This window comes from Gallus gallus, chromosome 21 (genome assembly GCF_016699485.2).
Source record: "Gallus gallus isolate bGalGal1 chromosome 21, bGalGal1.mat.broiler.GRCg7b, whole genome shotgun sequence".
NCBI classification, from domain to species: Eukaryota; Metazoa; Chordata; class Aves; order Galliformes; family Phasianidae; genus Gallus; species Gallus gallus.
Window position 1 is genome coordinate 4,822,442 of NC_052552.1, and position 11,929 is coordinate 4,834,370.

General features: G+C 44.9%; 2 protein-coding genes across 2 annotated transcripts; one reads left to right on the forward strand and one right to left on the reverse strand.

The window, feature by feature from the left end:
- The first annotated feature begins 894 nt into the window (after nucleotides 1-894).
- OTUD3 (OTU deubiquitinase 3) lies at nucleotides 895-8,975 on the forward strand. Its single transcript, XM_424363.8, has 8 exons — nucleotides 895-1,077; nucleotides 1,548-1,696; nucleotides 2,477-2,589; nucleotides 5,310-5,432; nucleotides 6,112-6,237; nucleotides 6,784-6,880; nucleotides 7,654-7,835; nucleotides 8,177-8,975. The coding sequence occupies exons 1-8, from the start codon at nucleotides 911-913 to the stop codon at nucleotides 8,351-8,353; spliced, it is 1,134 nt and encodes a 377-aa protein (XP_424363.6). The 5' UTR covers nucleotides 895-910; the 3' UTR covers nucleotides 8,354-8,975.
- A 952-nt stretch (nucleotides 8,976-9,927) lies between these two features.
- On the reverse strand, nucleotides 9,928-11,749 carry PLA2G2E (phospholipase A2 group IIE). The gene is made up of 4 exons (NM_001184949.2): nucleotides 11,680-11,749; nucleotides 11,424-11,571; nucleotides 10,848-10,954; nucleotides 9,928-10,282 (listed from the first exon to the last, which is right to left on the reverse strand). Exons 1-4 carry the CDS (start codon nucleotides 11,705-11,707, stop codon nucleotides 10,140-10,142), a joined length of 426 nt encoding a protein of 141 aa, NP_001171878.1. The 5' UTR covers nucleotides 11,708-11,749; the 3' UTR covers nucleotides 9,928-10,139.
- Between the last annotated feature and the right edge of the window lie 180 nt (nucleotides 11,750-11,929).

Here is an 11,929-nt window from a genome sequence, read left to right on the forward strand (position 1 = left end):
ATGCACCCAAATGCTCTGGCTATCTGTGCTCCTGCATAGCTGCCCCTCCACAGTGGGGGAGCAGCAGAAAGAGCTGAAACAACGGCAATTAAAGGGGAAGGAATCCAGGAGGACTCTAATCTGATGAACTGCTGGAGCGTGGCTGGGGTGAGAAGAGCTTGTTCTTTGCTGGGAAATAGCAAAAGAGTTGTTGTAAGCAAACTTCAGAGAAGCGATTGGGCGTTCTGCCGTGTCTCTGCTGACAGAAGATACAGCAGTGTGTGATGGACTTTTGGGTGACCCCAAGTTTTAAGGGCACGGCGACCTTTCAGTTGAAGAAGTGGGCATCACGTGGGCTCTGCCTGCTTTTTATTGGTCAGATTGAATTAAGAATGCCTTTTCGTGGCTCTCCTGCACTGACGAAGTGCTCAGCTGGGTGTCCAAAGGAGCTGCTCCAATTCTGACTCAGTTTTGTCCTTGGCTGTGTGTGTGATATTCATCGTCTTGTTCATGTGCTGTGCTTAGCTGTGCTGACTACAGCCCTTCAATACCATGTGTGCTAATTACCGTTCCATTAACCTTCCGTGGTCAGTTTGCAGACTCATCCTGCTTTCCTACTTTTCATATGTTTGCATACCCAAAGCAGAGAGAGCTGAGAGTGGCCTGGCAGCATCTAGAGGGGCTGTAAGGAAAAGGACAGACTCTGCAGCAGATCTTGCCGTGATGAGATCCCTGTCAATCGTTTGTGCCCCAGCTCAGACGGGATCGGAGCTCGGGTTTGGACGGCTCAGCCCCGCTCCGGCGGTGCCCCCTGGCGGCCGCTCCTCCCGGGGAGGGGAGAGCGGGGGAGCAGAGTGGCGGCGCTCTACCCACCGCTGCGCCGCTCTCGATGGTGCCGCCCCGCTGCGCATGCGCGGAGCCGCCGGCGGGGATGTCCCGCAAGCAGGCAGCCCGGGCGCGGCCCGGCGGTCCGAAGAAGGCCCGGCGGCCTCGGCAGCCCACTGGGGGAACGGCTCCGAAGCCCTCAGAGGGCGGTGGGGGCCTCGCCAGGCAGCTCCGGGCCCTCGGCCTCAAGCTGCGGGAGGTGCCGGGCGATGGGTGAGTGTCGGAGGCGTGAGGGGCTGCCCCTCCTGGTTGAGCGGGGTCTGTGCCCCGCAGGGATCCGGGCGTTCCTCGGATAACGCCCGGTCTGTGCCCTTCAGCGCTCTCCTGGCACGGACTGACTCAGGGCTGTGCTGGCCGGAGGGCTTCCCGGTGGTGCGGGGCGTGGGAGGACGGGGTTAGACACGTGCCTCTTGAGAAGCTGGTCCGTGAATCCTTGGGTTGGCCTTTGTTCTTTGTCTCCGGGGCAGTTCAGGACAGCTTGGCTCCGCGCTGTGCCTGCTTTTGACTTGCTCTGTAGGAGCTGATGACGTGTTCCCTTAAATCTTACGTTCTTGCCCTGCATTCTCCTAACCTCAGTTCCTGCTGTCCAGCCTGTATTTTTTCTGCTCCTGCATCATTGGTTTAATGGTGCGTTTCATTAGCAGTGCTGCCAACACACTAACAGGTGATTTCTTGTTCATTAGCAACTGTTTGTTTCGTGCCCTGGGTGACCAGCTTGAGGGACACTCCCGGAACCACCTCAGGCATCGCCAGGAGACGGTGGAATACATGATAAAGCAGCGAGAGGACTTTGAACCCTTCGTGGAGGATGATGTTCCCTTTGAGAAGCATGGTACGGTTTCCATAGGACACTCATAGATAGGGTTATTCTTGAATATGATTACATCTCCTTTGAGTACTTCATATTAAGCTGTTCCTCATCCCAGCACTATGCTATGGTCAGCCTCTAATCTTTAGTAACAGCATTGAGTTTACATTTATTATGTTTCTGTAGAAAGATGAGTCAGTAGAGTTGTCCAGGAACTTATTTGAATTTAGGAGGAACTTGGAGAAGGGAAGAAAAAAAGCAGAGAGAGAAAAGTTAGTGTTTTCACAAGGAGAATATGAAGCACATGAGGTTTCACTTGAGAAAATGAAGCATCCAGAATACTGGTGGCTGTTGAGTGCTGACTTCCTTGAATTTCTTTCTCCTTGACATGTGATATTTTACAGTGTTAACCTAGAGGAAGATCCAAAGCAGAGACCAATGCAGCCTTTGTTCTTACAGCCTTGAGGTTGTGCCAGGTGACTTGAAGGTGATGCATGAAAGCAGTGTGGTCATTTAGTACGTGGCACCTTTCCAGGGAGCTAATACAGAACTGATAGCCTTGTATAATGTAAGGTGTGCTGCATTTTCTGGAGTCTTTGTGGTCATTTAATACTCATAAACTTCTGACGCTGCTGGATTCTTGCCCCTACAGTTGCCATTTAGCAGTGGGATTTCCTTTCCAGAATTTATTTCTTGGGCCCCTTGTTGAAATTTTATTACTTGCTATCCCTGCAGTGCTTTTTGGAACTGTCAGAAACTAGGCCTCCAAGTCTTACAAATGTCTTGGTTTTTTTTTTTCTTCAGTTACCAATTTGGCAAAGCCTGGTACCTTTGCTGGCAATGATGCTATTGTGGCCTTTGCAAGGAACAATCAAATGAACGTGGTTATTCATCAGCTGGATGCACCGCTGTGGCAGGTGAGAAAGAAAACTTTTGTGTTTTGGCCTAACTTCTAGTTGATGGATACAAACTGTTGAAACTTTCTGATCCATTAAAAGAGCACAAAAACACATGGTCAGCAGCCATACTTAGCTTGGTGTGGTGGAGTGCTGTCCTTGCTTTTTCAGCCTTGAAGAAAAACTCTCAAGGCTTTAGTTAGGAGGATAGGGAATGAAAGACAGCAATGAATGTTTGAAAAGTAAATATATGGAGACAGAACAGTGTGAGGGGAGAAGCTTTAAAACCTTAGGGTGGTATTTAATCAACTCCTGGAAAGGACTGTGTGCTGTGATTCCTTCTTACACTGGGGGAGACTGGAACAAGTCATCCATCAGCTTCCTTCTGCTCCCCTTTGAGTATATTCAAACTAGTTTCAGATGAACCCAAACCAATTTAAACTCATGTTTATATGGCAGCCATTAGCAGTAAGATGTCTAATATATGTGAACGTGTGTGTGTGTGTATGTATGTGTGTATATATATGTATGTATATATAGGTGTGTGTGTGTGTGTGTGTGTGTATATATATGTATATATATGTATACATATGTATGTATATATATATATATACACACACACACACACACACACACAAGTGTACCTGCCAGTGACACAGACAAGTAGGCATACTGATCTGCTTGACCTGCAAGAATGTATGGAGGTAATGACCCTGCAGGAGAGGTTGTGGAGGTGCTGTTCATGTTTTGCTGCTGTTCTGAACGAGATACTAACGTCAGCATACTTAACTCTTACTGATATTTTGTACATCCTCTTGAAAGTCTCGAATTCCTTTTTTTTTTCCACTCACTGGCCTTTCCTGGATTGTAAATGCTGAGTTTGTGGTGAGGACCTGTTTTGTGTGCCTGGTTGGAGTCTTGTTAATGGAAGGTATCTAAGCCCTCGAAATTGGTATAAGAGAGCTGGTTGTGGTGTCAGGAGCCTCTGGAGGAGATCACAACATGGTGACAGTCTTTCCTAGTTGCTAGATTCACCTAACCCAGGACAACTTCTTAATGTTAGCCATACTAATTGCTTATTTTTTCATACTTCTATATATATTTTTCCCCTCTATCTCTGCTTTGGAGCCCCAGCAGCATACTGGAAAGATTAAATTACAAAGAGAGTATTTCCAGAGAAGCAGATCAGCAAGATGCTTAAAGCAGATGGTGTGAATATCTCCTTTGGTCTCAAGTCGAAAGCAGATGGTGCATTATCCTTTAATTTTAAGAAAACTATTTGCATACATTGCAGCTAAGCTGCAGAAATGTGAACAGGAGAAGTGTTTGGGCTCTGCAGCTGTTTCTCAAACTGACCTACTCAGAAGCTCTGTGGAGTTGGGCGTCCCTATGATGACTTCTTAGGGCTTTAATGACCTTTAACTTTTTCTTTATAGTGACTGAAAATGTCAGGCTACAAGTTAGCACAGATGTGTGGGTTATTTTGCTGGCTTTTTGGGTAACTCTTTACCTTTTTCCAGTATTTTCCTGTTTTTTTTAATCTGCTGCACATACCTTTAGCTTAGAATTCCATTGTATTTTGGAGAGAGCACACAATGTGGCTTCAATACTGACAGCCAAAGAAACTGGCTCATTTTCAGTCTTAAGAGCTTCAGGATTTGTTAGATAACCATTTAGGCTCTGACAAATGAGAAATGTTGAAAATGAATCTGAGATTCAGCATGTTGAACAGCTTAATAGGATAAAAGGCAGGAGTTAAACGTAACCAAGTGTTGAGTTGGAGCTCAGAGGTGAACAAGTGTAAAACAGGTGAATGGGGAATATCTCTTGTGAAATCTGTTGTTAATGCAACACAGACTGCAGACTTGGCTGAAAGGTGACTTGGTGTAAATTCTGCACGCTGGGAAAAGACGTAAAAGGATTGGGAAACTCTGGAGTCCTAAAGCAAGCATATTTTGTTGTTTGCTGGCATCCTCTCTAGCAGAGGTGTCAGATCTTTGAACTCTGGCTTGGCAGGTGGGCAAAGGAGACTTGCAAATGTGGTGTAATATTCTGCATTCTTTGCAGGAGTCGAAATGCTTTTAGCTTTTATCTCATAGATTGAGCTAAATTCTCATGGTGGGAATTCTCTTACAGAAAGAAGCTGCAGTGTTTGGTGCTGACAGAGCAAAGGAACATTTGATTATTAATGATGCTCTTGAGTTAATAAATTCTCATGGTTTGTGTTTATTGGTATTTCTTTTCTAAGCAAGACATCCACTTCAGATGCAAATCACTAGAAAGCTGTATTGTCACAACTGCATAACAAAACTTGCCATGGGTGACTGTTTCTGCTGCAGTGCCAATTTGATCAAACTCTTTTTCCTTACACTTGAGGGGGGGAAAAAGGCATTGTGTCTTGAATGAACAGTCACTGAAAACAGGTTTGGAAAAGATCATCAGAAAACTGTAATTGCTTCTGTAGAAAGCTTAGAAAGTCTTCTTAAGCTTACCATTAAAACATTTTTGTGACAAAGTAACTGACCCAGCAACATGCATCTTACCCTTCAGACAGAAGCTGTGTTGTTACTGTAGGTACATCTGGATTATTAGGTCAGAGCTTCCTGTTTAAAGATACTTCAGCAGCTACGTACTTTTTTCCTAGCACAGTGTTAATCATTACTTCAATAAGTAATGCTAAGAAAAATGCGACTCTGAAGTGAAGTTGAAATCCTCATTTGCAGTCTGTTTGTTTCAATTAGATTCAAGGCACTGACAAAAGCAATGTGAGGGAGTTGCATATTGCGTATCGGCATGGAGAGCACTATGACAGTGTGAGGAGAATCAACGATGACTCTGAAGCCCCAGCGTATCTTCGGATGGAGGTTGGTTGTGTCAGAGTGACCCGATCAGCTGTGGCTGATAACTAACAGCTGAATGTTAACAGTTGATTTACTTTCTCATTTGCATTGAGAGAAGAGTTTGGTCCCTGTCCGACTCTGAGGATAGAAGAATCCCTAAGATCAATTTAATTAGTGCTGCCTGCTTTCTTGAGACCATATGTGAAGTGCTTAAATTACTGGCCTGGAAATCAGTCTTGAACGTGATGCACTGATATATGGGCTGTAGAAGTCGTGAGTCAACCCAATTTCAATTAGACTCATCACCTCAAATACAAAAACAGATGGGGAGGGAGTAAACAGATGGAAATGCAACATCCAGATACAATAAGCTTCATATCTCACTTTTTCCTGTTAGGGAGCAAGCTGCCCTGTTGGCAGGGTTTGTCTGTGTGTATTTGTATGATGTGTGGAGCTGTAGTAAAATCAGTTCTTCGTTTAAAAAGCCAGTGATTGTTAACTGGTGTGCATGATCTTGTAGTATATAAGAGTTTTTCTCAGTGGAGTACTTATGAATCTTGGGAAGTGGTGTCAGGGACAATGGAAGTCACACAATTTCCAAGATACTTTGATTTTTCTGAGAAATACATGCTATGATCCAATTTATGTCAATGTCAAGTTGTGTATGATGAAACAAATGCATGCTTGTGGGCTTTTCTTGTAGATGCTCTCAAAAAATGACTCGAATAAGGAGGAGGAAATGAAGCAACAGAAGGGTGACTCTGAAGATGAGACTGAAATTGAAATAGAAGCTGCTATACAAGAAGTGTGCAGTGCAACTGGGTGTTCGGTAAGTATTGAGTGCCCTTTTTATGCTCCATGTTCAAAACTCCTTGATTTGTGAAGGTAATCCTTGAGGAAAAGTGTTTGTCCTGGACAATCTCAGTACTGCGGGCATAAATCAGGGTGCATAGCATCCTAGAATCAATCAAGTACATACTTTGTATGGTTAGTGAATAGTTCTGGAAGCTTTGTCTTAACGATCTTTCTACAAGAAAAACCCCTTTGTTTGAAACAAATTCTGTAAAATTTGTACATCCCATTCTCCACAAAATTTAGCTATGGTCGCTAGATGACGTGTGGTTACTGAAGATGGAGAGAACTGAAAGAATCAAGAGTGAAATATTTATGTTGAAACAGTGTACCACTCTTTCCTGGTATCTTCAGGGTTTTTTATTTAATTATTTTTTTTCCCCTGACTTTCTTGAAGAAATTGAGTATGAGCTAATGGGAACATCATAAACAGCAACCCCTTCCCAGTGGTGCAGATGGCTGTTGAATGGATGTCTGTGTGTCACTGGTTTGAACTCTGTGATGTAATCTTTCTCTTGGACAGGACACTGAGTTGGTAAGCCAGGTTCTGAAAGTGGAAGACTACAACGTAGAATCTGCAATATTTGCCATCTTTCAAGTGCAGGAAGTGGAAAGAATCAGTAAGTACGTGGACTTTGTCACTTAGTGCTTCAGAAAAATGCTGTCTGACCTTAATGTTCACTGTAAACAGCAGTTCAGCAGGGACAGTGGCAGCAGAAGCTTCCTGCTGCCTGTGCAGCTGCCCCTTCTTATGTACTCAGAGAAGTTTGGAGGGCAGATTTGGTGTTCCTGCATAGTCTCTGGGTAACAGTGCCAGTTGTGAGACTGACCTGGGACTGCTGAAGGCACTAAACCAAGTTCCTAATGTGCCACTGAGCATACCATATCCTATTTGTTCTCCACTAAAATCTTGAAAATCTCTGTGTAAGATTAGTAATCCCTGGAGCCGTTCTTGTGGCCTCCTCACCAGATAACTGTGCTTTCAGATTTATAACATCTCTGAGCATGTTCTGTCCTACATGTATTCTCTGGACAACCTGATGTACCCAGGTGTAACCTAGTTCTTGAGCACCAAGGACCCTGACTTTTCTTTTTGTTGCTTGTGATGTAGTGTCTTCCCTCTGAAGTTATGAGCTATTGTCAGTAGAGCTTTGTTCTGAAAAATAACAGCATGCCACTGGGGGTTAGTGTGGAGAGACCCCCTTCGGCATTGCAGCAAGTGACAAATGTGTCCTACATGAGCAGACAGAAGTGAGCAGACTGAACTTTGTCTTTTTCCATATTCGATCCAGCTTCCAAAAAAATCACTGTTCCAGAAAGCCTGGAAGAAGGAATTGGCTGACAGAGGCAGCTTCTGTGTAGAGTGTCTGAGAAAAAACTCTGTTGTTGGTAGGTGCTGAGGAGCAGAGTGATCCCCAGAGTGAAGGTCAGAACCCGTGTGCCTCAGCTCTGTGTGAAGATAATGGAAGTGGTTCAAGAATCTTTGGAAGTCAGAGTTTGCATCACCATGAAACAGAAAATATCAAAGGACAGGCTAGATCTGATGAAGAAAGTCGAGCTAACAAAAACTTAAAGGTATGTGTATGGTGGTTTGGCAGTGATTTAAACATCCTTTAAAGATCAGGGGAGCGCTTAGGATTGCTTAACCAGCAACTATTTTCTCCTTTTAATTAAAAAGTACTTCCAGTTACTGGATTTTGTTGCTGCTACAGCTGTGGCTTTTCTCAAAGATGAGCATTTATTAAGGACATATGGCACTCTTCCCACAGCGACACAAAGTTCAGATAAATAGTCTGGAATAAACATTTTCTGGCAGCTGCTTTGGTATTTGCTTGTCTCCTTTCCACCGTGTTATTTTTCCTCAGCTGGGCAGAGAATGTCTGTTTTCAGCTTTGTTTTTATTCTTCCCTTTCCAGGTATTTAAAAAACAAAAGAAGGAGCAGCAGCGACTGGAGAAGAAGAAGCGACAGGAAGAAAGGCACCGACAGAAGGTCTTGGCCAATAGGAGTAACTGTGCAGATAACAGCAGGAAAGAAGTGGACTCAGATAACCAGATAACCCTGGTGAAGACCATGGCAGCTCTAAATATATGACTGAACGTGTTCTGAGCATTCTGGTGAGAAAAGCAAAGGAAACCGATGAAGATAAATCTCCTCATAAGCAAACTTCCAAGCATCTGTTGTTACTGTGAAATTGTTTTTTGTGGAGATTGCTGAGCATATAGGCACTTTTTCTTCACTTGCAGGGCAGACAGTTGTTCAGTAATCCTACAGCAACCTGTGTGAGAGAAGGGTTGTAATCCTAACAAAAAAGTAGGGACTGCTTTTCATTATCTTGGTGATGATGATGATGAAGGTGAGAAAATTTTCCTCACACAGAAGCGTCAGATTTGCTTTGAGACCTCTTCATATGCTTAGATTTATTATAGCAACTTTTTACTATGGAGAATATTTATTTTACCTTACTGTCAGGGAAAGTGCTAACAATTCTCAACTCAGGAACATGCTGCTTTTTTTCTTTTTTTTCTATTTAAGTTTAAAAATAAGGGAATTGTCCCAGAATTCTCTCTCTCTCTCTCAAAAAAAGTGTCAGCCAACACTATCGAACATGAGATTCCTCTTTTCTTTTTCATCCAAGAGTGGACTCCTGAGGCTGCAGAGCTGATACATTCGATCTGGTGAAGTCTAACAAGGAAGTAAAATATGATACAAGCAGGCTTGGAGTTTGTGCTGATGCTGTTACTTGGACATTTGGAATCTCTTCTCCTTTGCCATTCTCTGGAGCTTCAGGGGAACTCCTGAGCTGTAATCCAAGCCGGGAACTTGATAGTCATTAGTCTCTAAATGAAATTAGTATAACCAGTGGATCAAGAGTCTTGGGGGAAACAGCTTACAAGCAGCAGTGGTTACTGGAAACCATACCTGGTTCACTGTTTGTAAATCAAGCTTTTTCTAGGGTAGGATTTTCATCTTAAATTCCTCTCAGATATGGTCACTAGGTACAGTAGAATATGCAGCTTGAAACCTCTGATGCTTTCCATTGCAGGATTGGGAATTTGAACTGAAGTGGAAGCACTACAGGACTTGGCCTTAGGTTTATGGCTTGCAGTATTTCAGCTTTAGTCAGGTTTTAGACTTGTATTTAGCATCGGCTTTAAGAAGGCACATGTGTACTTCTACTCAACAGACATAGGAGACACCTTATCAACCAGGGCAGAGATGAAATAATTCCTTTCGAAGTAAGAAACGCTAAAAAAACCTAAAACTATACATAATCTGTATGCTCCATGAAGCTTCCAAACCAGCACAGAAATGTAAATGTAACAGTGCTTTGCTGTTGGCTGGAGTGAAATGCATTTGCACTCAGAAACCTTAGAGGGCAGCCTTGACTTGATTAGCTTTTCCAGCGAGGCTCTAATCTCATTTTTTCCCTTCTGGTAGAAATGTTTGGTTCAGATTTCTGACTGAGGAGAAGCTTAGGTATAACTTGAAGGCCTCTCTCTAATGGAAACCTAAAGCCCTGGCAGTACCCCATAGCTTTAGTAAGTAATTAATTAGCAAGACGGGTGGTCTGCACCAGTGGTCTGGCTGCCTTGTGTTCGATCCAATAGCTCTGCCACAGCTTTCCCACCCATTCAGACAGTCTTGAAAAAACACATTAGAAGTTGTCTTGGAAAATTATTTTTATTTGCAAAGACTTTTTTTATCATTTATTTAATTCTGAGGAGCAAGCTTTCCAATTCAGGGTCTGGCAGGCTTGGCAGAGAGCTTCCAAGTGCCTTTTTGGTGCAGTGGGTCTGGAGTTGTGCCTTGCTCCATCTCACTGCGGGAAGAGAATCTCAATTTAGAGCATTTCCATCAAGTTTCAAGTCTTGCATCTCTAGCAAGAGGGACGTGAGCCCTTGCACTTGAAGTTTAGATAATTCTGGTAGCTTTTGTTGAAAGTTCTGAGGTTCCTCTTGAAACACTCTGCTGCCTTCTTGTCACACTCGCAGGCAGCTCTTTGGCATGAACTTCCAGATCCTGAAGGAAAAGGAGAGGAGGGCAAGAGCTCGGACTTATCTTTCAAATCATTCCCGTGAACCCTAGGGTGGCTGAGGATGAGTCCTGTTGCCACCATCCTCCCCCTGGAGCATGGAACTGTGTGACTACAAACCAATAATGACCCTGGAGGGAGCATTTAGTTTACTTTCTGTAGATACTTGTTTTGATCATGAGGAAGTGTTTGGTTTTGGTCCCCTTACCCAGAGATGATATTGTTTGCTCCAGGTTGGCACAAGGGACAGTTAGGAAATTAGGGTGACAGAGCCATGACCCCATCCAGATAAGAAAGCCTCAAGTGTTCTGTGTCCACCTTGGCTGGATCAACATTTGGCCTCTACAGAAGGGGACCCCTCCATCCTTTGGGAGCTCTCCTGGCTCTGAACTTTACCACGGTCCCAGCTGGTGCATTAGCACCACTCTTGGCACCTTTCCTTCCCTTCCACCCCCTCCCCAGCAAGTGGTTTTGCAGCCAGGTTGGTTTGAAGGACACCAAGGAAGGGATTCCCTGAAAGTGTTAGTGGTCGGGCCTCGTGCCATCTCTTACCGCATGTGATCTGGCCTCTCTTGATGGAGAATTTGTAAGTGGCAAGGTGGGGAACGCAGGTCACGGATGACAACCTCTTGTAGCAGCAGTCGTGGGCATGGCAGCACCTGGTGTCACATGAGGTCCCATCAGGGCAGGGTGGGGAGCAGAGGGGAAATCGTGGTGGTGCACAACCTGTGCAAAGCTGCGCGTGCTCGGGTGCAGCACAGCACTGGCTGAGCAGCCTCATTCACCTGAACGTTCCCATTTTTCTGCCTCAGCAACTTGGTGTAACACCAAATGGCTGCTTTAATTAGCCCAGGTTTGTTCAGGATCATTCTCCTTTTGAAAGCTGGTGAGCGCAGCGTGAGCTGCTGCTACTGAGCAGCTTTTAAAGACATGCATTAAGATTACATTGACTGTTTTGGCATTGCTACCTCAGCTCCAAGCCTCGTACACAGGGAGAGGCAGAGAAGACAAGTGATCTGAGATTCAGGAAAAGGCATGTGTCCTTCCCTGCTCTGCCTGCCCCAGCTACACCCTGCCTTGAGCTCTGGGAGAGGAGGGCTGGCAGCACCCCTCTGCCTCCTCACTTACCAGTCGGTCGCATCCACCGGGTACTTGGATCCCCCAAGGCCGCAGTGGCAGCCATAGCCATTGTAGGACAGCGCAGGCTTCCCAGTCTTCTCCTTAATCATGATACCAAACTGAGCTATGTTGCAGCCCGCGGGGGCCAGCACTGCAACTGGAGAGATGCTGTTATTAGCGTTGGAAAGAGAACCCTCTAAAAATGGACTAAAAAGAGGAGCCATCAGCCCCAGCCTTGCCCCATCACCATGCAGGGGGTACTCACGGCAGACGAGGAGCACCAGGAGCTTCATGGCCTCGTGATGGGCAGCACTGGAGCAGGATGATCCCAGGGTGTCGAGTGTGCACCCAGCTGCACGTTTTATAGACAACGTGTGTCCGCTCAGCGCGATTCTTCCTTTGATTTCTCCGAAGTGGGCAAATATTGACAGTCCTCACCGTATCGGTTCCGTTACATGTGCAAGCTGCTCCTGGCATCTTGGAGGCCTGCTCAGGTGCAATTCCCTTTCTTGGAA

Coding starts and splice junctions, on each gene's coding strand:
- OTUD3 (XM_424363.8), top strand. CDS start 911: ATGTCCCGCAAGCAGGCAGCCCGGGCGCGGCCCGGCGGTCCGAAGAAG. Junction 1,697..2,476: donor TGTTCCCTTTGAGAAGCATG/GTACGGTTTCCA, acceptor TTTTTTCTTCAG/TTACCAATTTGGCAAAGCCT. Junction 5,433..6,111: donor CAGCGTATCTTCGGATGGAG/GTTGGTTGTGTC, acceptor CTTTTCTTGTAG/ATGCTCTCAAAAAATGACTC.
- PLA2G2E (NM_001184949.2), bottom strand. CDS start 11,707: ATGAAGCTCCTGGTGCTCCTCGTCTGCC. Junction 11,572..11,679: donor CCTGGTGCTCCTCGTCTGCC/GTGAGTACCCCC, acceptor GCATCTCTCCAG/TTGCAGTGCTGGCCCCCGCG. Junction 10,283..10,847: donor GAGAGGCCAGATCACATGCG/GTAAGAGATGGC, acceptor CTTTTCCTTCAG/GATCTGGAAGTTCATGCCAA.